Source organism: Triticum urartu, chromosome 6A (genome assembly GCF_056163025.1).
Source record: "Triticum urartu cultivar PI428250 chromosome 6A, HENAU_Tu73, whole genome shotgun sequence".
NCBI lineage: Eukaryota > Viridiplantae > Streptophyta > Magnoliopsida > Poales > Poaceae > Triticum > Triticum urartu.
Window position 1 is genome coordinate 369,871,124 of NC_141878.1, and position 22,039 is coordinate 369,893,162.

General features: G+C 45.9%; 2 protein-coding genes across 3 annotated transcripts; both read right to left on the bottom strand.

Moving 5' to 3' along the window:
- Window positions 1–295: 295 nt before the first annotated feature.
- On the bottom strand, window positions 296–3,354 carry LOC125513544 (uncharacterized). Of its 2 annotated transcripts, none has more exons than XM_048678670.2 (2): window positions 2,842–3,354; window positions 296–1,727 (listed from the first exon to the last, which is right to left on the bottom strand). In XM_048678670.2, exons 1-2 carry the CDS (start codon window positions 2,911–2,913, stop codon window positions 627–629), a joined length of 1,173 nt encoding a protein of 390 aa, XP_048534627.1. In that variant the 5' UTR covers window positions 2,914–3,354; the 3' UTR covers window positions 296–626. The 2 variants fall into 2 exon arrangements, with proteins under 2 accessions (XP_048534627.1, XP_048534628.1); XM_048678671.2 differs by lacking the exon at window positions 2,842–3,354 and adding an exon at window positions 2,547–2,680.
- A 14,527-nt stretch (window positions 3,355–17,881) lies between these two features.
- On the bottom strand, window positions 17,882–18,487 carry LOC147965291 (uncharacterized). Its single transcript, XM_087530391.1, has one exon. The coding sequence runs from the start codon at window positions 18,485–18,487 to the stop codon at window positions 17,882–17,884; it is 606 nt and encodes a 201-aa protein (XP_087386517.1).
- Window positions 18,488–22,039: the final 3,552 nt, after the last annotated feature.

Below are 22,039 nucleotides of genomic sequence, written 5' to 3' on the forward strand. Positions count from 1 at the left end.
AGAGTATGGATTACCCAAATCAACCTGCACCAAACCTACCCTTACCAAGGAAACCTGTGACTGTTGGCAAAAGAAAGATGACAGATGCAATCAATTGCACACTCCGGTGTCTTCAGTACGACAGCAACGGCATCACATGTAAAGAGGAGGATTAAGACACTTGACCAGAAAAACGGATGGCCCCTGACAGCAGTAAGGCGGGCAGGCAGGACATGAACCCACTGAGTGCACATGTACTGCAGTAAATCATCAGCAAGAATAAATGATGATGATAATAATAATGTACACCACAAGGTAACAATGAGAAACTGCTGCAAATGTCACACTCAGTCTGTAATCTACAATATATTTTCTGAGTTCATAAATCAATCATGGAAGCAATGAATCAACAAGAGACTCAGGTGGCTAAGCTCCTCTTCCAAAAATAAAACATGCACGCAGCGGCCCATGGAGCATGCGCTATGCTGTCAGGCCCTCCATCCATTGTTTTGAATTACATGGTACAAAATCATGAACCCAACACAACCGCCATTCCAACTAAGTCAGCCAGCCACTGGTATCAAATACAACCGCTAAGCCACACTCTTCCCCAAGGGGGCATCACATCTTGATGGAAACGGCCGAGGCTACCCACTTTCTCTCATGCAGTTGCCAGGAAGAAGATACCTGTACTGATCAACCTTCTCGAGCAGATAGGCGGGAAGATGAACCGCTGAATACGTACTTGGGATTGGACCAAGCTTGGCGATGATCTCTTGGAACGTGTACTCCTCCGGAAGCATATCAAAGAGATCAGCCCCTTGGCATATCACATGCTGAATTCTTTTGGGGTTCAGGAAGTAGCTGAATCTGATCCGGTCCACATGGCTGTAGGCTTTCATTTTGAAGACAAAATCATTTATGTACCGAAAGCAAAAGCTGCAGTGCCATCCTGAGTCTGCCAGAAGGTCGTCAGTTTGCCGGTAATGGGCATACCTCGTCTTCCCCGCTCGGTATCTGTGTACTGAAGCCCTCCAACTCTTATCATCAAGCATAAATTGAAACGAGTAGAGATAGTTCTTCAGCTGAAGGTGAAGTATCTCAGGCGTATCATCGCACCATCTCAACAGGTTGATTGTATGACCACTTGGGATCTCATCAACATCAGACATAATCAACAGGTCATCGTCGGTGATCCCGGCGATCTTTAGAAGCTGGTCAAGCGCGACTCTCTGATATGATTCCTCCACAAATGGGTTCTCACCCTTCACAAACCTCCCCCCTATCATACCATAGGTCAACCGTGATTCAGCAAACTCAAACTTTTGGCGGTTTTCCTTGAAGTGGAGCTTCTTTTCAAGGCCAGTAAATGTTGAATTGGACTCGAGCAGCACAAATTCTGACACATACGGGCTAAGCTCGTGCCAACGAATATCAAGAATGTCGAGCTCGTTGCTGAAAAGCACCGCGTCAAAGACACGCCGTGGAGCCTCTCGGATCTTCCATCCATGCAACTTGCAGAGGTTTGCCATCGAAACATTTTCATGATAGTAGTGAGGAAGTACGGTGAAAGGCTTCGGGGGCTTCTCCCAGATTGGTCTGAGGAAATAAGTGACCTTCTGGCCATGAACATATATGACGAAAATTATAATCGGCACACCAATCAGCAGGAACAGAAGGGCCTTTAAATCAAATCCCCGAAGTGCACACTTCAGCCTTGACATGCTCAGAACAGCCTTTGAACCATGCTGCAAATGAATACAGAAACCATGTGAGAAATCACTCAGGCAATGGAAGTCACAAGAAGCACGAAATTGAGCTAAAAATAATAATATGCAAGTAAACACCCATCTTCTTCACACAACTATTTGAACAAGAAAAGACTGTACAAACTGCAGGGATATGCAGCACACACTGATTTACCCAACTTATGACGCCAATTCTATTGTAAATCAATTAGTAAAGCTTACGGTGTATTGCATAACTGAATTTTTTGGCTAAAGAGAGTTACTAATTTGTTCAGCGCAAATTGGATGGCTGTAGATGAAAACAGGGAAAAAAATTTAAAACCCACTCAACACGGGAAGCACAAAATCAATGTTACATTATTACTCATGGAAGATCAACCATGGCAGGAACAAGTATTCAAGTGGATTTGTGTTTATTTTGTTACTATACAAAGAAAAATAGACACAGCCTAATTCAGATCGACGATAAGAGCAAGCTGCATAGTGGAGTACGTAGGAGTATCTCTTAACGAACTCCTTCGTAGTCTACTTTGGCAGCATGAATCGTCAGCGTGCACAAGTATTAACCTGGCCCTTTTACTAAAGGTGGGTCGTTTCACGGCCGCACCTCAACCGGTTAAAGAAAAGATTCCAGGATTAGAGGGAACCCAAATTCGGCCAGCTCGCGAGATTCCACCAGCACCAGAAGCAGCATCAAAACCTGGGATTACACCTAATCCCCCCATGTGTAGGACCGAAACAGATCAAACATTCTTCTTCTTGTAAAGCAACTAGGCAAGCATCTCGGAGCCGGACTAGGCAAATCTCATCGACACTTACTCTAAAACAGAAACCTGCCGACGGAATAACAATAGTATATCGAAGCAAGCGTGATATTGGTGGTGGAATCGAAGCGCGAACAAGAGCAATTGGAGCAACCGAAGCATGAAGCGAGCAGTTTCCAGGCCAACCAAAAAGAAATAATAAATAAATAAAATATAAAAAGAAGGAAAAAGCAGGGTCGAGAAGGGGCCTTCTCGTGGACCAGGTAATCAATCCACCGAGATAGCCACGCGGTGTGGGAAAGGGACAGATCTGGGGGGTGTGGGCGAAGGGACGGGAGCGAGGTCCTCACCTCGCCGTCGCAGATGCCCTCGCAGATTCCGTCGGTCTTCTTGCAGTTGGTGTAGTAGCCGGCAGACTCCATCGCGGCAGCGCGGGCGACGGCGCTGCGACGGGTCAGCGCCCGGACGCGCGGGGGCAGGCGGAGGGGCGCGCGCGGCTCCAATGGTGCTCCGATCGGCCGGCGGCGGCGGTCTCTTGGCCGCCCCGGTGCCGGGCGGTGTTTTTGCGCTGGTGTCCTCGGGGTCTGGGCTAATTGTTTGTTGTCGACACGGCTCGATTCGTGTCTCCGCTATCGGAGTTGGTCACGTACAGGGGAGGGTGTTGTGTGGAAATACAAAGGGTTGTGGACGTTTGCGCGTGGTGTGGGAGCGGAAAGGAATAGCGAGATGAGGAAGAGGAGGCAGGAGCAGGGGGCTTATGGGAAGAACCGTGTCTCTCCTCTAATTATAGCCGTTTGGGTGGTGGCCTTGCGCGTGGTTCCCTTCCGGCTGTGGGTGGGCTGGCACAAGGGGAAGAGGGAAGAGAGAGAGCTGGTCTTTGTTTGTCATCGTGCTGCTATGGAGGCTAGGGGCATCTCATTTCGCAGAGTTTAAAGCCTGAAATTTGTGTTAGTGTCGTGTCTTTCTCTAATCGGTTTTGACGATTTCCTCTCTTTTCTTTTTCTTTCCTTTCCTTGCAAAAAGGTAAGGGTTTCTTTGATTCAAAGGAATTTTATAAGATTTCTGAAGGATTGAAATCTTTAGGATTTTTTCCTATATTGATCCTTTGATTCATAGGATTGGATCTCATAGGAATTTTTCCTATGGAATCTTTTGTACTGCATTTCATAGGAAATTTAACATCCACTCCAACCTCTTTTTACAATTCCTTTATTTTTTCCGTGGCATCAAACAATCATTACTAATTCTATAGGATTCAAATGGGTATGCCACTTCAACCCTACACTTTTTCTATTCCTACATTTTCAAAATCCTACGAATCAAAGAGGCCCTAATACCGGGACTACTACGAGTAGAGCAGTATCCTCATCCGTGTTTCAACGTGTCATGTTCTATTCTGAGGGGGTAATTAAAGGGCTTTACGAAAACACCATGTCACTAAAAACAGAATTTGCCATGGTATACACGATATATTTGCCATGTGCAAAAAAGAAAAAAACCCTAAAAGGCAGAATTTGACATGATCTTGTAGCCACTTGTTTAGGATTTAAAAATGGATTAAAAATAGGAAGTTTGCGGCGTTCACTCTCAAGGGAGTCTACAAAACGAAGCATTTCGTCGCTCGCTCGGGCGGAGGAAGCCAACGCTTTTAATATTTGCGCATGGAATCTGACGCACCTCAGAGCGATCGGTCAGAAAACGTTCACACGAAGCGTCAATTCTATAAGCTTATCGGGTTTTTTTGCGGTGGACAACTATATAACACTTGTAATTTCGGTAATTGGCTATGGCTTCTAGGTGCATATACACCCATTGTTTAAATACACATTTTGAAAAATTGAAAAATTCTGAACAAAAATCCCACATGTATATCCAGACATTTTACGTGCGTGCACAAAGTTTCCGGTGAAAAACGAGGCTTCTTGTGGCTTGTGTAAAAAAAGACAATTTCTGATGCTTCATTATAACTATTCACGAGGCATTTCTTTATCTTTTTTACACAAGCCACAAAAAACATCGTTTTTTATCGAAACTTTGTGCACGCACATAGAATGTCCGGATATACCCGCGGAATTTTTGTTTCGAATTTTTCAACTTTTCAAAATATGTATTTTGATAATAGAATTTCGGTAATTGGCTATGGCTTCTAGGTGCATATACACCTATTGTCTATTTGCTATATAATGTGGAAGTTACTTAGACTTACAAAACATGACTCATTTTTCATGAAAATTTGCAAAAGAAAAATATAGGTCAAATGTTAGTACAACACAATTTATCTTCCTAAATCACAAACTAAAGCATCTCTCTACACACACAATGTGTTTGTTGTGTTTAGTGCAGACCTTGGCCCTACATGTTGATGCAAACATGATTTATTTTTAGTAACCTTATAAAAGGCGGTTCCACTATCATTAAGATAACAGAGTATGGTCATCTACTAACAATAAATTGAATACCTTGAGTAAATAAGTTGGAATTCCACAATACATCAAAGGCATGCAACACTCATATCATAACAACAAAGTTCTCTCTCGCAAACTAAGCATGGTTAGGTTCTTTGTGTTGAAACCAGCCTACCAGGATTCAAGTCCTAAACTAGACACCGATGCTCGCATTTCCTTGATTTGTTTCAGGCTTTCCGATTCAGTGGGAGGAGACGTTCCAGTCGACTAAGAAGGCGCGTGTGGTGACTTTGTCAATCTCAAGATATTGGGTCGGCTCAGTCTCTCAGAGGTGCTAATAAGGATATGGTGTGCATGCGTTCATAGGGGTGAGCGTATGTGCGTATGTATGAGTGTCTGTGTCTGTACTGTGTTAAGAAAACAAAGTGCTCTCTCTTCATAGGCCTTTGACTTAAATGATTTATAAATGAAGTTTAAAGTTTTTTATGAATTTTGAGTTGTTGATTTGTAGGATTGCAATTCATCGAATTTCCCCGGTATGATTAATTTTTACTAGATTTCATACAAAAATTTCCATCCACTTACCCCATGTAAAGAACCTTACCTTATTCCGTGCACAATCAAACGACCATATAAATCATGTAATATTAAATATACCACTACATTCTACTAATGGGTTTTCCTATTCATGTATTTTAGAAGTCATATGAATTTGTGTTATGAAGCTACACTCGGAATCCAAATGTATTTGATTGTTGAGCAGCTTATTTATGTTCATTAATGATTAAAATTGACCAAACTCTTGACTTTTTTTATAAAGAATGTGACTAAATCATATCAAGGCATGTGAAGCAGCTTAGGTGTAAACCTTTTCCTCTGCACATATGTTACTGACTATACTTTGGGATAAGGTATTTTTCAAGCCCAAAAGTAGCTGGAGTAGTAATTAGTTATCTTATTTGCAAGAGAAAAGGTAATTATAGTCCCGACATGGGCATATAATACTTCGCCATATTTAAAGCTACATAATAAATTGGCCAAGTCTGTGCAACTCACTTAATAAAAATATTATCACTACAATATCAAATACATGATTGAACGAGTCTCTAAACAACTAGGTTAATGGAGAAAATATAATGGAGCCAAAGCACTTTAGCACTTTAGGCGTTGCTCCGTTTTTGTTAACTTAATACACTAGATGCATGTTGGATAGGAGTGATGTGTGGAGTAATAGTAGTAGATGCGGGCAGGAGTCGGTCTACTTGTCACGGACGTGATGCCTATATTCATGATCATTGCCTCAGATACCGTCATAACTATGCACTTTTCTATCAATTGATTAACAGTAATTTGTTCACCCACCTTATGTTTTCTTCAAAGAGAAGCCTCTAGTGAAACCTATGGCCCCGGGTCTATTTTTAACATATTATTGTCAGATCTATAAAATCAAAAATCCAAAAATACCTTGCTGCAATGTATTTACTTTTATATTTTTACTTATCTTTTATATCTATCTCTATCGGATCTCACTCTTTCTAGTGACCATGAAGGGATTGACAACCCAATTTTTTAGTTGTGTGCAAGTCTTTGTTAGTTTATGCAGGTGCATCTATTGGGGACTTGTTTGTGCCTCCTACTGGATTGATACCTTGGTTCTTAACTAAGGAAAATATTTATCTCTAATTTGCTGCATCATCCTTTCCTCTTCAAGGGAAAATCAATGCAAGCTTAAGAAGTAGCAGAGCCCACTATATCTGCCTATAGATTGATTAAGATCCTTCAACTAAGTTGTCATCGATGCATAAAGCATAAAATTTGCTTCTAAATTATACGATCTTTTATTTTAAAGGAAAATAAGCTTTGTACGATCTTGTGATTGTAAAAAAATTAAATCGACGAACTGCAAAATAAAGGTTACTATCACAAGGGGCAATATAAAATAACGTTCCTTTACATTAAGAGCTTGCACATCCAAAAACAAAAAGTGCATGACAACCTCTGCTTCCTTCTACAAAGGGTCTATCTTTTACCTTTATGTATTTACTTTTCATGCAAAGAGTCAATAGTATTGTCAGTGTCAAAACCGGCGGATCTTGGGTAGGGGGTGATACGTCTCTAACGTATCTATAACTTTTTATTGTTCCATGCTGTTATATTATCATTCTTGAATATTTTACAATCATTTTATAGCAACTTTATATCAAATTTTGGGATTAACCTATTGACATAGTGCCCAGTGCCAGTTGCTGTTTTTGCTTGTTTTTTACTTTGCAAAATATCAGTGCCAAACAGAGTCCAAACGCAACGAAACTTTTGGGAGATTTTTTCTGGACCAGATGATGCGGAGCATCCTACGATCATCCCCATGTACACTCAAGCATACGCCTTTGGACCTAAGGTGAACTCGCTCCTTTCTGAATCTTCCCTTTCCGCATGTAAGACATGGATGCTACTTCAAGCGCGGGCCTTATGCATACTCAGGTACACCCAAGGAGACCATGGAGAGCCCAAGGACCAAGTCCAAGCGTGCGCGGAAGCGAAGGAAGGAGAAGGAAGAAGAGCCAGCTGCTACAGCGGCCGGACATCCGGCGCTTGCCCCGGAAATCCGGCATCGGCTATCCAGAGAACACTAGAAAGGACCAGTGCAGCCCGGACATCCGGCTCCTCCCGAAGCCCCGGACATCCGTCCCCTCGCCTGGAAATCCGGCCCCTCCATCATCGAATGCATCTGGAAGACCCAGGCCAGCCCGGACATCCGGCTCGTCGTGAAGCCCCGGACATCTGGCCCGACGCTTGGACATCCGGCTCCACCTGTCTGTGCACAGTGAAGGGCCAAGGCCCATGTACCCCTTCGTCCACCTAGACTATATATACTCCTCCTCCTCCCTCTTTCTAGGGTTAGCAAAGTAGTAGCTCATTTAGAGATAGAACTTTGCTCATCCATTACGGATCTACTCCACGAGAGAGACCGCGACCCCTCTTCGAAGAAGATCCCCTTGGATTCAAGACCCCCTCTTGGGTGGCCCCATCAAGACCTACTTTGGAGAAGAACCGGTTACCATGTATCGTCCCTTGTTGATCGTGGATCTTGTATCTCCTTTTGTGTTCATGGATCTAGCACATGTGTGATCATACTTGTTGGTTTGAGTGTTCTCTTGTGTTCCCCTTGTGATTTTTCCCTCGTGTTTCCCCTTGTGTTCTTCATGGGATCCGCTCCTTTCGTGAAAGATCGGCCATCTAGGGTTCCACCCTACATCATCTTGGTATCAGAGCCACGTTGATCACGATTTCGGAGCCTCCCTTCTTTGTTTTCTAGCCCAATTTTGTTGATTTTGTCCCAAATTCAAAAATTCCCCACCAAAAATAACCCCAATTTTTTTTGTGATTTGTTGGTTTCGATGATGTTTTGTTGATTTTGATCCATGGATTCGTTGTGTCTTGAGTAGATCTATCTTTCCCCCAACTTTCCCCATTTTCCATCCGTGAAATCTCCGCAATTTTGCCCCCAAAATCATCAATTTCCTCCCCCAAAATCGAGTTCCTCGAGTTCATCCTCGGATTTGGAGCCCGGACATCCGGCCCATAGCCCCGGACATCCGGCCATTAGCCCGGACATCCGGCTCCTAGAGCGCATTTTCGCGTGTGGTACTAGACATCAGGTCCCGGAAATCCGGCCCGACCCCGGATGTCCGACCCCTGGAGCATCAGCCTCCCGTGTTTCACCGTTTTGACCATAACTAATTCATCCGGAGTCCGTTTTTGACGTTCTTTAGCTCGTTTTGAAGCTATTGACATCCCCCTTACCACAAAAATACTACGATAACCATTTGAATCCATCAGATTTTTGGATCTTTGGCATCTTTGCCTAGGGCTTCCACCACAACCTCCGCATAACCACTATCGACTTCCGCAACCTAACCAATTTTGTTCCCCATCGCATTAGTGGTTGCTTGAGGAGTGATTCGAGTCTCCTAAGGTGTTTAGGCTACTTAGGGACGATTGCTTCTTCATCAACCACCACCATAACTTCCGCATAGGCTTACAGTTTCGCCACCCCAACTTAACCCAATTTTGTTTGTGTTGTGAGTTGTGTCTCCTAAGGTGTTTCGGCTACTTAGGGACCGTGCTTCCAACTCCGAAACCATGTATAGTCCACCACCTTACCCTCCATTTCCGCATTGCGTACTCCACAACCCATCATTGCCACTCCGCAATTCCATTGAGCTTCCACAAAACCACCACCACATCCCGCTACCACCATTTGACATTTGCCTTTGAGATTTTGAGTTTGCGGTTTTTCCATTTCCTAAGGTGTTTGGGCTACTTAGGGACGAGTCTCCATCATCTTGGTATCTACATCAAGATCACCGCAACTCATCATCGCCTCGAGTTCGTCATCGACATTGACCACTTCACAAACATCCATCTGTGGCTTACAAACGAGAAACCTTCGACGGTAACCTCCATATAATCTTGGTATCGTGGTATCCCTCCATTGTATATTCCCTTGGAATTGCATTGTTAACCCCTAGCCCATTTTGCGTCACTTGCCTATCGAGACTAGCCATTTGAGTATTGCCGGCAACGTTACTTGTGCACATTAGTGATCTACACCTTCCATTGCATACATACCATATCATATTGGTATCATATCATCCCTTGTGTCTCAAGTTTGTTCCCGCATATACACAATTGCTATCTTGGTTTGTGCATTGTGCAAAAGTGGCCATACAAAAAAAAGATTAAGCTTTTAAGCAAAAGAGAAAGAGCAAAGAAGCTTGTAAGCAAGTGCCATAGCACCATACCACATTGCATATAAGATTGTCATATCCGATCATCTTGGATCATAACATTGGAACATCATACATATATAACATACTTAGGATAGAAGTCGTTGCATTTTTGTCTCCTATAGGTTGTGGACAAGTGTCGTATCCGCCTATTGAGAAATCATGCTAGCGTCTCTCTTGAGTTGTGCAACACGAGCGTTTTTCATGGACTCCACATTTTGAGCTCATTCCTTGGTTGCACGACCCCATTTATCTATCCGTGTGTGCGTTTCCGTGTGCCATTTATTGCTATTGGTCTACTTGTTTCACTTGCGAATTTGTGAATCTCTTTCAACATTATTGACTCTTGCTAACATTTTGCATCAAATTTTTGTGCCACTATCCTCACCGAGCTCCACCATAAGCCTTATTTGTGTAGGTGTGAGAAACCGAGAAGAATTGGTACCAATTGTGCTATTTCCTTGTTACATCATTGAGTGATCATTGATCCATCTTCAACATCGGTCAAGGTACATTTGGTATAGTTCTTCTCCTTTCTCCACTCATATTTGCTCGAGTATTGTGATGGATAGGCAAGGCATTTCATCTCCACTCTTCCACAGCAACGACGACGTGAACAACTACATCACCAAAGCGCCAATCTTCGATCTACAACAACAAATGCAAGGCACACAATCAAGATTGCGAGACTGCATCAAGAACCTCTCCATTGACATTCGTCACTCCGAAGCAAGGAAAAGGGACTACATCGACAACAAGCTTTCCTCACAAAAGGAGGAGCAAGATGCAAGGATGGAGGAGATTCGGACCTTGTTGATCAACCGTTCTTCCCCTTCATCATCCTCAAGGCGGCGACGTTCAAGTCACAAGTCTTCGAAGCGCAAAAATGATGCAAGCGCAAGTTGTCCACGCCCACATCTCCATGGCGACCAACATCACGTTCGTGATCCACATTGTCATGAAGGGCAAGTCACATCGAAGCATCATGTGCACGACGACGACGCACGCCATCGAGCTCAAGCACGACAACGACACCATCATCATGAAGATGCTCGCCAAGCGCAAATGCACAAGTCCAAACAAGCCCTACTTCACGCCAAGGCCAAGCTTCAAGAGCACAAAAGAAGATCGCAAGACGATCACAACCAAGACAGCGCTACGACTACAACAACCACTTCATCATCTTCGCCAAGTGCTATCAAGGCATCTTCGCCTTTGGACGTACGACATCTTCGCCTACTTCCCATGAGTTTGCCTACATCGACATCTTCACCAACAAGGCGACCACCTACGAGCGAGGGCGACACTTCCATCTTCGGAAGCCCCTCAAGGAAGATGCCCGAGCATGGGAATTTCCCTTCGGTCATGGAGACGAGCTACGAGGTGCCACATCATATGGGCCTCCAACAACAAGACGGCGACAAGAAGGTCGAGCAAGGGCCGTCCCCTTCGACCACGACGACGAGTATGAGCCTCTTCAACAACATGAAGACAACGCCCATATTGGACTCATACTTCGAGTCAAGCTATGAGACTGCACATGAGACCTTATCTTTGGTCTTAGAGGAGAGTGATGATGTGCCATCTTCGGCCTTCATCCACGGCTACGACTACGACATGATTGAACATGGAGACATTTACACCTACATCTCTCCGACACCCACATATGAAGAGATGCCCCAATTCCCATGTGAGGAGAGCCACCACCACATGAGTGACATGAGTGAGTCCACCATATGTGACATTGAGTGCATTGCCTATGAGAGGATGAGTGTGACCACCACTAGCCCCACACTTGAGAGCATGCCACACATCCTATGTGAGGTTGAGAGCCATTTGAGTGACTCTACCAACCATATGAGTGAGAGCATCATACCAGGAGTGAGTGAGCCACAACACTTAGTGAGTGAGGTAGTTGACACGGCACATGAGGCCACTATGATTTCTAACGACTTACCCTCTACTCGAAGTGTGTTTTCTTCTTTGGTGCTAGGTCTCCTACATGATGACATGCCTACCCTCGACGAGTCCATACCTCCAACGACGACGATGGCCATGGTGGAAGAATATGCACCCCCCACATGGTTCCATCAAGATGAAGATGACAATGGGTGGATCTTCGACACCTCACCTACAACACATGAGCGATGCTCCAAAGGTAACATAGGTGATGGTGCTTCGCTTGTCCCACTAGCGGACTATCCCACCAATGATTGCTTGCATGATGTTGATCCACCCATGCTTCATGCTAGTGCGAATTATTCATGTCATGACTTACCAATTTATGATGAATATGATGATGAGCATGTTGAATTGCCTACTTGTGATGCTATGCTAAATAGGATATCATGTGAAAATTCTATTGGTAACATCATGTTTGACAATCCTTTAAACTTGTCATATGCTATGAGTGAGATCTCCCATATTGCATCACTTCAATCTCAACATAGTACCTATGCATGCCCCATTAAAATAAATCCTATTTGCACTTATGACATAGATGACGAGATGATGGTCATTGGCTTTTGTTTTTCATGTGATGATATTGCTATGCTACCTTTACATGATTTGCGCAATTCGTCTACTATACCATGCCATGATCACATTGTTCCAAATATGCTTTGTTTTGGATGTTGACAATATTCTCCATGTGATGTTTCCACTAATGATCATGAGGAGACCCCCATAATTTCCTCATACATATTAGATGCATTCCATACTTTGCATGATTCTCATAATTGCTTGCACCATATGCATTCCGTGGATAACAATGTTCTAGATATTTCCCATGACGCATTACATAATTTGAGTCTCCATTATGCTATACATAATAACAAACTCTCATGATGGATGGCATGTTTCTATATCACACATCTCATTTATTTGAGCATTGGATATTTTGTGCTAACCAACACATGCACGTATGCATCATGATGGATGATGTGTGCATATACCACACACACACAATTTTCCTTTTGCCTTTGCTTTGTGTAGGTACTCATGTATATTCGTCAACCTCTCAATCCCAAGAGTTGACGAAATGAGCTCTTGAGAGCAACGATGATTTGGGATTCCATAGACTATCCTTACCACCGTTCTCTTCGCGCATCTCTTCTACTTGGCTCTCACACGGCTATGGGCTATTTACCACTTGCCATCTTATGCCCATCCTATCCTGCTCACTTTGCATGCTATGCCTCTTTACATGATTTTGCCATGCAATTGTAACCCTTGCTTGCATCTACCCATGATTCACCATTTTACTACTCATATGTGTATTTGCATGCTTGGTGGAGATCCTTGTTGTTATTGCCATGTTTACCATGTGCCTCATGCTATTGTTGCTTGTTGTGTTGGGAGAGTCATGATGTCCCATTGCTATTTACATATGGCCTCTCACCACCAATACATTGATGATATTATGCTCATATCTTGCTTTCATGCTTGTGCTATGTCATGTGAATTATTCATGCACACTATTTGCACCCATGACATGCTTGACATGATCTCTTCTAGTACGTTGCATCTTCGCACTACTAGCTTGCTTGACTTAATCACTATGATTGCTTGCTTTGTCGCATCACCCATGTTCCATTCTTACTTGCTTTCTTGGGTTGATGACATATATGTTCATGCCTCTCACGTGATATATCTTGATAATTGTCTCTTGTATCCATTAGTTGCACCTCTCATATGCCATTATAGTGAGTGCACCCATGATATGCTTATCTATCTTGGAGACTTGGACATATTCCATGTGATGCATGCTTGTTGGATTGAGCCTATTGTATTTGGTTGTTCTCGCATCATATGCCTCCATACTATGAAATGCTCCCTTGTCCTTTTCTTATGATGAGCATGATGCATCCACTTGTTGGGTATCTTACCACACGAATGATAGGTTTTGCACTTCCGCTAACCTCATTTGTTTTTTCGAGTGTTTGTCATGTTCTTTTGTTTTGAAGGATTCACAAGGTGGTACCATCACGAGACAACTTGGTCATGTGAAGGCGTACACGATGTGCGACACCAACATTTTCGACATTCTCATAAAGGTGAAGTCTTTCCCTTTGAGCCATCTTCACTTATGCATATTGGATGGGCCATACTTTCATTGTTGTTTCCTTCTTGTTGTCTACATGATACATCTCGTGAACAGAGAACCGACATTGGAGATGGACCCTATGGACCTTCAAGTTGAGGAGTGCTCGGACTTAGTGGATGCACCTATTTTGGAAGCTCCACCGGAACACCACTTCTACCTCGACATCGAGCTATAATACAACACCACCCATAACAAATTTGCACCTTATTCATGGATCGATTCACATTATGATTGCCTTGTTGCATCTTGCATTTCCATGTCATCCATGATATATGAGCTTGTGCACTTCCTTAGCAAATTTGTTGTGATCTTTCTTGATGGCATATTCATACATCATGATCATATTGCCTACCATCAATTGCATGATAACATAATCATATTATGAATCCATTGCCATATTCATGCTATTGATAAACCATCTCACTATGACATCATTTTGCACCGTGGTTGCATTGATCACATTCACAATACATTTGTGTGCACAATGAATGCTTTTGCTCCCATGAATGATTTACATTTCCTTCCATATCATCTTGCTAAGCTTCATGTGCTTTGTCACGAACAATCTTGCCTCACGGACTCATATTTCCTTGATGGACACCTTGTGTGCGCTAACCATTGTATTTCCAAGTGTCGTTTGTGTTTGCTCTTTTTGCAAGTATACCACTCCGGCGACACCCTCGAGTACTTGGATTGCGCCATGTCTTCCAATCCGTCCAACTACAAGTCCGTCCACGACAACCATTTCCATGGTGATGAGGTTTTCGATCTGAGGTCGGATCTTTCCCAAGGGAGGGGAGATGATGCGGAGCATCCTATGATCATCCCCATGTACACTCAAGCATACGCCTTTGGACCTAAGGTGAACTCGCTCCTTTCTGAATCTTCCCTTTCCGCATGTAAGACATGGATGCTACTTCAAGCGCGGACCTTGTGCATACTCAGGTACACCCGAGGAGACCATGGAGAGCCCAAGGACCAAGGCCAAGCGTGCGCGGAAGCGAAGGAAGGAGAAGGAAGAGGAGCCAGCTGCTATAGCGGCCGGACATCCGGCCCAGCCCGGACATCCGGCCCTTGCCCCAGAAATCTGGCATCGACTATCTAGAGAACACCGAAAAGGACGAGTGCATCCCGGACATCCGGCACCTTGCCCTAGACATCCGACTCCTCCCTAAGCCCCGGACATCCGGCCCCTCCATCACCGAATGCATCTGGAAGACCCAGGCCAGCTCGGACATCCGGCCTCCCAGCCCGGACATCCGGACCGTCGCGAAGCCCCGGACATCCGGCCCGACGCCCAGACATCCGGCTCCACCTGTCTGCACACAGTGAAGGGCCGAGGCCCATGTACCCCTTCGCCCACCTAGACTATATATACTCCTCTTCCTCCCTCTTTCTAGGGTTAGCAAAGTGGTAGTTCATTTAGAGATAGAGCTTTGCTCATCCATTACGGATCTACTTCATGAGAGAGACCGTGACCCCTCTTCGGAGAAGATCCCCTTGGATTCAAGACCCCCTCTTTGGTGGCCCCATCAAGACCTACTTTGGAGAAGAACTGGTTACTGTGTATCGTCCCTTGTTGATTGTGGATCTTGTATCTCCTTTTGTGTTCATGGATCTAGCACATGTGTGATCATACTTGTTGGTTTGAGTGTTCTCTTGTGTTCCCCTTGTGATTTTAACCTCGTGTTTCCCCTCGTGTTCTTCGTGTTCTTCGCGGGATCCGCTCCTTTCGTGAAAGATCGGCCATCTAGGGTTCCACCCTACATCACCAGAAGACACCCAGTGGGCCAAAGAAGTACCAGAGGGGAGGCCCGTCGGGAGCACAACCCACCAGGGCGCGCCTATGCCCCCCACGGAGCCCCCCTGTACTGCCTCTTCACCCTATAAATTCCCAAATATTCCAGAAACCCTAGGGGAGTCGATGAAACACAATTCTAGCCACCGCAAGTTCTAGAACCACAGGATCCAATATAACACCATCATAGAGGGGTTCATCGTCCTCATTAGTGCCTCTCTGATGATGTGTGAGTAGTCCACCATAGACCTACGGGTCCGTAGGCAGTAACTAGATGGCTTCTTCTCTCTTTTTGATTCTCAATACAATGGTCTTTTGGAGATCTATTTGATGTAACTCTTTTTGCGGTGTTTTTGTTGGGATCCGATGAACTTTGAGTTTATGATCAGATCTATATCCATGAATATTATTTGAGTCTTCTTTGATCTCTTATATGAATTATTTAGGAAGATATCACAGATCCTAATCTAGTAGCCCCCGAGCCTTAATTTGGGCGGGACGGCCGAGTTAAGGAACTATACCATATGTTGCTTAGATTTTGAAGGCCAGAGGGAACAGAATAACAAGTTTTCCGAAGACCTCGAGCTGTGCCAAATGCAGTTGGCCAATACTAGGGCCAAACTAGAAGCGGTTGTCACCAGCGGGACTCATGGTAAGAGGGAAAGCTTTAGAATGCTTTAAAACTGTATAGCATTTCTTGTTTTATATCACCATACTGTCTCTGTAGCTACCGAGTCCCTGGGCCAATTGCGGAAGGACCTGGAAGCGGCCAGAGAATCCCATTGGCATGCGGAGTCGCAGCACAAGGCTGGGAAATGAGTCCGACATGAAGTCATGAGGAGAAGAATAAGCTCAAGGCGGAAAATTAGCAAAATTCCCAAGAAATTGAGAGTTTAAAGTCTCAGTTGGCGCAAGCCCAAGAGGAGAACTAGAAGATAAAAGGCGGCATATTCAGTAAGTGACGAATTCAATATTACATGTATGTGGATGATCACAATAAATAACATGCCGCGCCTGTTTGCTAGGTCTCCTGACGGGACGGCCGGAAGAGGAGGTCGGTTCCTTTAGTGGGAACCTTTTGAAGGAGCTGACCAAAACGCACGAGAGAGCCCGGAAGGTCATGAAAAATATGGTTAAGGCATTATGGTCGATGGAAGTGCCGCCAGAAAGCATGGCCGAGCTGGCAAGCCGCTTTAAAGGAGCGAGGCGACGCTTTGATTTGTGGAAGAAGTCGGCTTGCCGGGAAGGAGCGCGCAAGGCGTGGGCAATGGTGAAGACCCAATTTACCAAGCTCGAACCTGAACAGATGGCTCGAGTTGGACCCGTGGGGCCGGATGGGCAGGAAATACCTCTTAGCTTAGTATATGACCGGGTAATGCTTGCTGCTCGGTACTCTCAACAAGATTGTGCCTTGGACAGTTTGATAGATGGTATTGACAAAGAGTAGGGTGCGTGATTCTATGTTTCCATGTACTTTACATTGTGCCATCTCGGTCCGTAGTGAAAATGTTGCCTTAACCGGACATCGGCTTCCGCCTCCACGACCAGTGGTCGGGCAGTGTTCCTTACTATATGCCCTGATGAACAAGGAATACTTCTGGTAACCAGGCAATCTGGCCATTTGGTGCGAACAGACAAAACGTGCGCGTCGAGCTGTCTTATATTACTTTATAACATAAGAAACATCTTCCGAAGAAAATAGTTCCTCCAAGGGTTCCTTTCTTTAGGTATAGTATGTTGACCATAAGCCGTGAGTCCGGATGCTGGTGATACATGGATGACGTGGTTTTTAGGAACCAAGAATAGTGAGCTGGCGGCTAGCGCCTGGTTATATTCACTTCCCTTGGGGTCGAACTATTATTTTCTGTAAGAACACTAGCTTTCGGCTTCACCCGTCTAAGGTATGTATCCAGATTACCCGGGCGTAACAATCGCAGAGGTGCTCCCTTTACTTCCTAGCCGAACAATCGGAAACATAGGGGTAAACACAGGAGCCAGGAAACCCAACTTGCCAAAGGACTTAAGTCAAATAGGTGCATATAATGGCTTGAAAGATATTGGAAGAACATTAGTTCAAACAACATAAATAGGTTGTTTGATGAATATTGTAGTTGGCCTCTTTAAGAGAAGCCCCCAGGTAAAGCTGGGTAGTACATCCGAAGATGTGTACAGTGGCGACATGTCGTGTTACGGTCAATCCGAACTCTAGGTCGGGAGGTTAAAGCTCCAAGAGTAAAACAAGGAAAGATATAAAACCAAAGGAAAATGAGGAGTGGTGATGATGATACCAGACTAGGCGTAGAAACATTGAAGTCGAGCGGCGTTCCATGGGTTGGGTTCGAGGTGATCATCTGACGGGCTATGAAGGCGGTATGCCCCTCCTGCGAGTACTTCATCTATGATGAAGGGGGCCTCCCATTTGGGTGAAAGATTATGCTTCTGCTTCTCAGGGAGGCAGAGGACGAGCTCTCCCATGTTGTATGCCTTCGCCTGAACCTCTCGATTCTGGTAGCGCTGTGCTTGCTGTTGATAAAACGCGGAGCGTGCCCGTGCGATGTCCCGCTCTCCTTCCAAGGCATCCAGGTCGTCCTGCCGATCCAAATCGGCCTCCTTCTCTTCGTACATGCACACTCTAGGTGCGTCATGGATCAAATTACATGGGAGGACTACTTCAGCGTCGTACACCATAATGAACGGGGTGTATCCTGTTGACCGATTAGGAGTGGTGCGTAACCCCCATAGCACAGACTCCAGCTCCTCTACCCAGTGGCAATTTGATTCTTTAAGTGAGCGGATTAAGCGAGGTTTGATGCCGCTCATAATTAGTCCATTTGCTCGCTCTACCTGCCCATTAGTTTGCGTGTGGTACACCGAAGCATAGTCGAGCTTTATGCCCATCTTAGCACACCAATCTTTGACCTCTTGGGCAGTAAAAATAGACCCATTATCAGTGATTATACTGTGGGGAACACCGTAATGGTGTATGACACTAGATATGAAGTCAAAAACTGGTCTGGATTCTATAGAGGTTATCGGCTTTGCTTCGATCCACTTAGTGAACTTATCGACCATAACCAGCAAGTACTTCTTTTTCTTGGCCCCCCTTTAAGTGGCCCGACCATGTCAAGCCCCCAGACCGCAAATGGTCAGGTTATCAGTATCGTCCGAAGAGCTGTGAGGGGCATATGGCTTTGCTTTGCAAATAACTGGCACCCAACACAATGTTGAACCAGCGTACGTGCGTCCGTGCGGGCTGTGGGCCAGAAGGAGCCTTCTCGGAAGGCCTTACTGACCAGGCCCCGAGCTGCTGCATGGTGGCCGCCCATGCCGGCATGTATCTCAGCGAGAAGCTGCTGCCCCTCCTCTTTGGAGATGCACCTTGAGGGAGTCCTGGATTAGGGGGTCTCCAGACAGCCGAACTATATCCTTTGGCCGAACTGTTGGACTATGAAGATACAAGATTAAAGACTTCGTCTCGTGTCCGGATGGGAATCTACTTGGCGTGGAAGGCAAGCTAGGCAATACAGATATGTATATCTCCTCCTTTGTAACCGACCTTGTGTAACCCTAACCCTCTCTGGTGTCTATATAAACCGGAAGGTTTTAGTCCGTAGGACACAACAACAACATACAATCATACCATAGGCTAGCTTCTAGGGTTTAGCCTCTCCGATCTCATGGTAGATCAACTCTTGTAATACCCATATCATCAAGAATAAATCAAGCAGGACGTAGGGTTTTACCTCCATCAAGAGGGCCTAAACCTGGGTAAAACATCGTGTCCCCTGCCTCCTGTTACCATCCGCCTTAGACGCACAGTTCGGGACCCCCTACCCGAGATCCGCCGGTTTTGACACCGACATTGGTGCTTTCATTGAGAGTTCCTCTGTGTCGTCACCGTTAGGCTTGATGGCTCCTTCGATCATCGTTAGCGATGCAGTCCAGGGTGAGACTTTTCTCCCCGGACAGATTTTTGTATTCGGCGGCTTCGCACTGCGGGCCAACTCGCTTGGCCATATGGAGCAGATCAAAAGTTACGCCCCTGGCCACTAGGTCAGATTTGGAAGCTTAAACTACACGACCGATATCCGCGGAGACTTGATCTTCGACGGATTCGAGCCTCTGCCCTGTGCGTCACGCGGTCACGATGAGCACGATTTAGCTCTACCATCGGACAGTGTTCAGGAGATCGCACCGGCAGCCGCTCCGACCCTCGATTCGGAGCCAGTTGCGCCGTCCATGGACGGGTGGATGGACCTCGCCACGGAGGCCTTATCCTCAGCGGCGATCGAGCCGAACATCGACCTTACCCTGCACGAGAGCCGTGTTGTCAGACTGCCGGATCCTTCTCCGGTCACGGACTCCGAACCCCCTGCGCCCGTTCCTAGCGAATCCGATTGGGCGCCGGTCATGGAATTTACCTCCGCGGATATTTTTCAGCACTCGCCCTTTGGCGACATACTGAACTCATTATGGTCTCTCTCCTTGTCAGGAGGATCCTGGCCGAACTATGTCTGGCAGGATTGGGATGCAGATGACGAAGAAATTCGCTGCCCACCCACCACCCACTTAGTAGCCACTGTCGACGACTTAACCGACATGCTCGACTTCGACTCCGAAGACATCGACGGTATGGACGACGATGCGGGAAACGAAGAGGAACCACTGCCCACAGGGCACTGGACAGCCACCTCATCATACGATATATACATGGTGGACACACCCAAAGAAGGCAATGGCGACGAGACAGCGGAGGATGACCCCTCCAAGAAGCAACCCAAGCGCAGACGTCAGCGGTGCCGCTCTAAGTCCCGCCAAAGCAAAAGTGGTGATACCGGCACAGGAGATAATAGCACTCCGGATAGTGCCGAAGATGGCAACAATCCCCTCCAGCATGATCTAGGACAGGAGGATGGAAAGGCCAGGCCTCCAGAGAGAGAGGCAGATGGAGAGGCGGAGGACGATAATTACATGCCCCCCTCCGAAGACGAGGCAAGCCTCGACGATGCCGAATTCGTCGTGCTAGAGGATCCCGTCGAACAAGAGCGCTTCAAGCACTGGCTTATAGCCACGGCAAATAGCCTTAAGAAAAAGCAGCAACAGCTTCAAGCTGATCAAGATTTGCTAGCTGACAGATGGACTGAAGTCCTCGCGGCCGAGGAATATAAACTTGAACGCCCCTCCAAGAGTTACCCAAAATGCAGGTTGCTACCCCGACTGGAGGAAGAAGCGTATGACGCGGCTGATCGGCCACCTCGTGGCCGCGATAGAGAGGCATTCCAGCCAAAAACTCAGCCCGCACCCCGACATCATTCAAATAAAAAGGCATGGGGAAATACACCAGACCTGCGAGACGTATTGGAGGACAAAGCAAAACATGCAAGATCGATCTATGGATCACGAGGGCGCGCCACCACGCGAGACGATAAACGTCACGCCGGATACAGTAAAAGTAAATCCGGCCGGGCCGAACACAGCGGGCAAGATTCATTGGAGCTGTGTCGCGATATAGCCCAGTACAGAGGGGCCGCACACCCCTTATTCTTCATAGATGAAGTAATGGATCATCAAATCCCAAAGGGTTTCAAACCCGTAAACATAGAATCATACGACGACACGACAAATCCTGCGGTATGGATCGAGGATTTCCTCCTGCACATCCACATGGCCCGTGGTGATGACCTACACGCAATCAAATACCTCCCACTCAAACTTAAAGGACCAGCTCGGCACTGGCTCAACAGCTTGCCAGCAGAGTCCATTGGCTGTTGGGAAGATCTGGAAGCCGCATTCCTCGACAACTTTCAGGGCACTTATGTGCGACCACCAGATGTCGATGACTTGAGCCACATAATTCAGCAGCCAGAGGAATCGACCAGGCAATTCTGGACACGGTTCCTAACAAAGAAAAATCAAATCGTCGACTGTCCGGATGCAGAGGCCCTAGCAGCTTTTAAACACAACATCCGCGAAGAGTGGCTAGCCCGGCACCTTGGTCAGGAAAAGCCGAAATCTATGGCAGCCCTCACGACACTCATGACCCGCTTTTGTGCAGGAGAAGACAGCTGGCTGGCTCGCAGTAATAACATATCAAAGAACCATGTTACTTCGGATACCAAGGACGGCAATAGCAGGTCACGTCGCAACAAACATAAGCGCCGCATTAACAGCGACAATACCGAGGATACGGCAGTCAATGCCGGATTCAAAGGCTCTAAACCCGGTCAGCGGAAAAAGCCATTCAAAAGAAGCACTCCAGGCCCGTCCAGTTTGGACCGTATACTCGATCGCTCGTGTCAAATACACGGCGCCCCCGACAAGCCAGCCAACCACACCAACAGGGATTGTTGGGTGTTCAAGCAGGCCGGCAAGTTAATTGTCGAAAACAAAGATAAGGGGCCACATAGCGATGACGAGGAGGCGCCCCGGCAACCGAATACCGGAGTACAG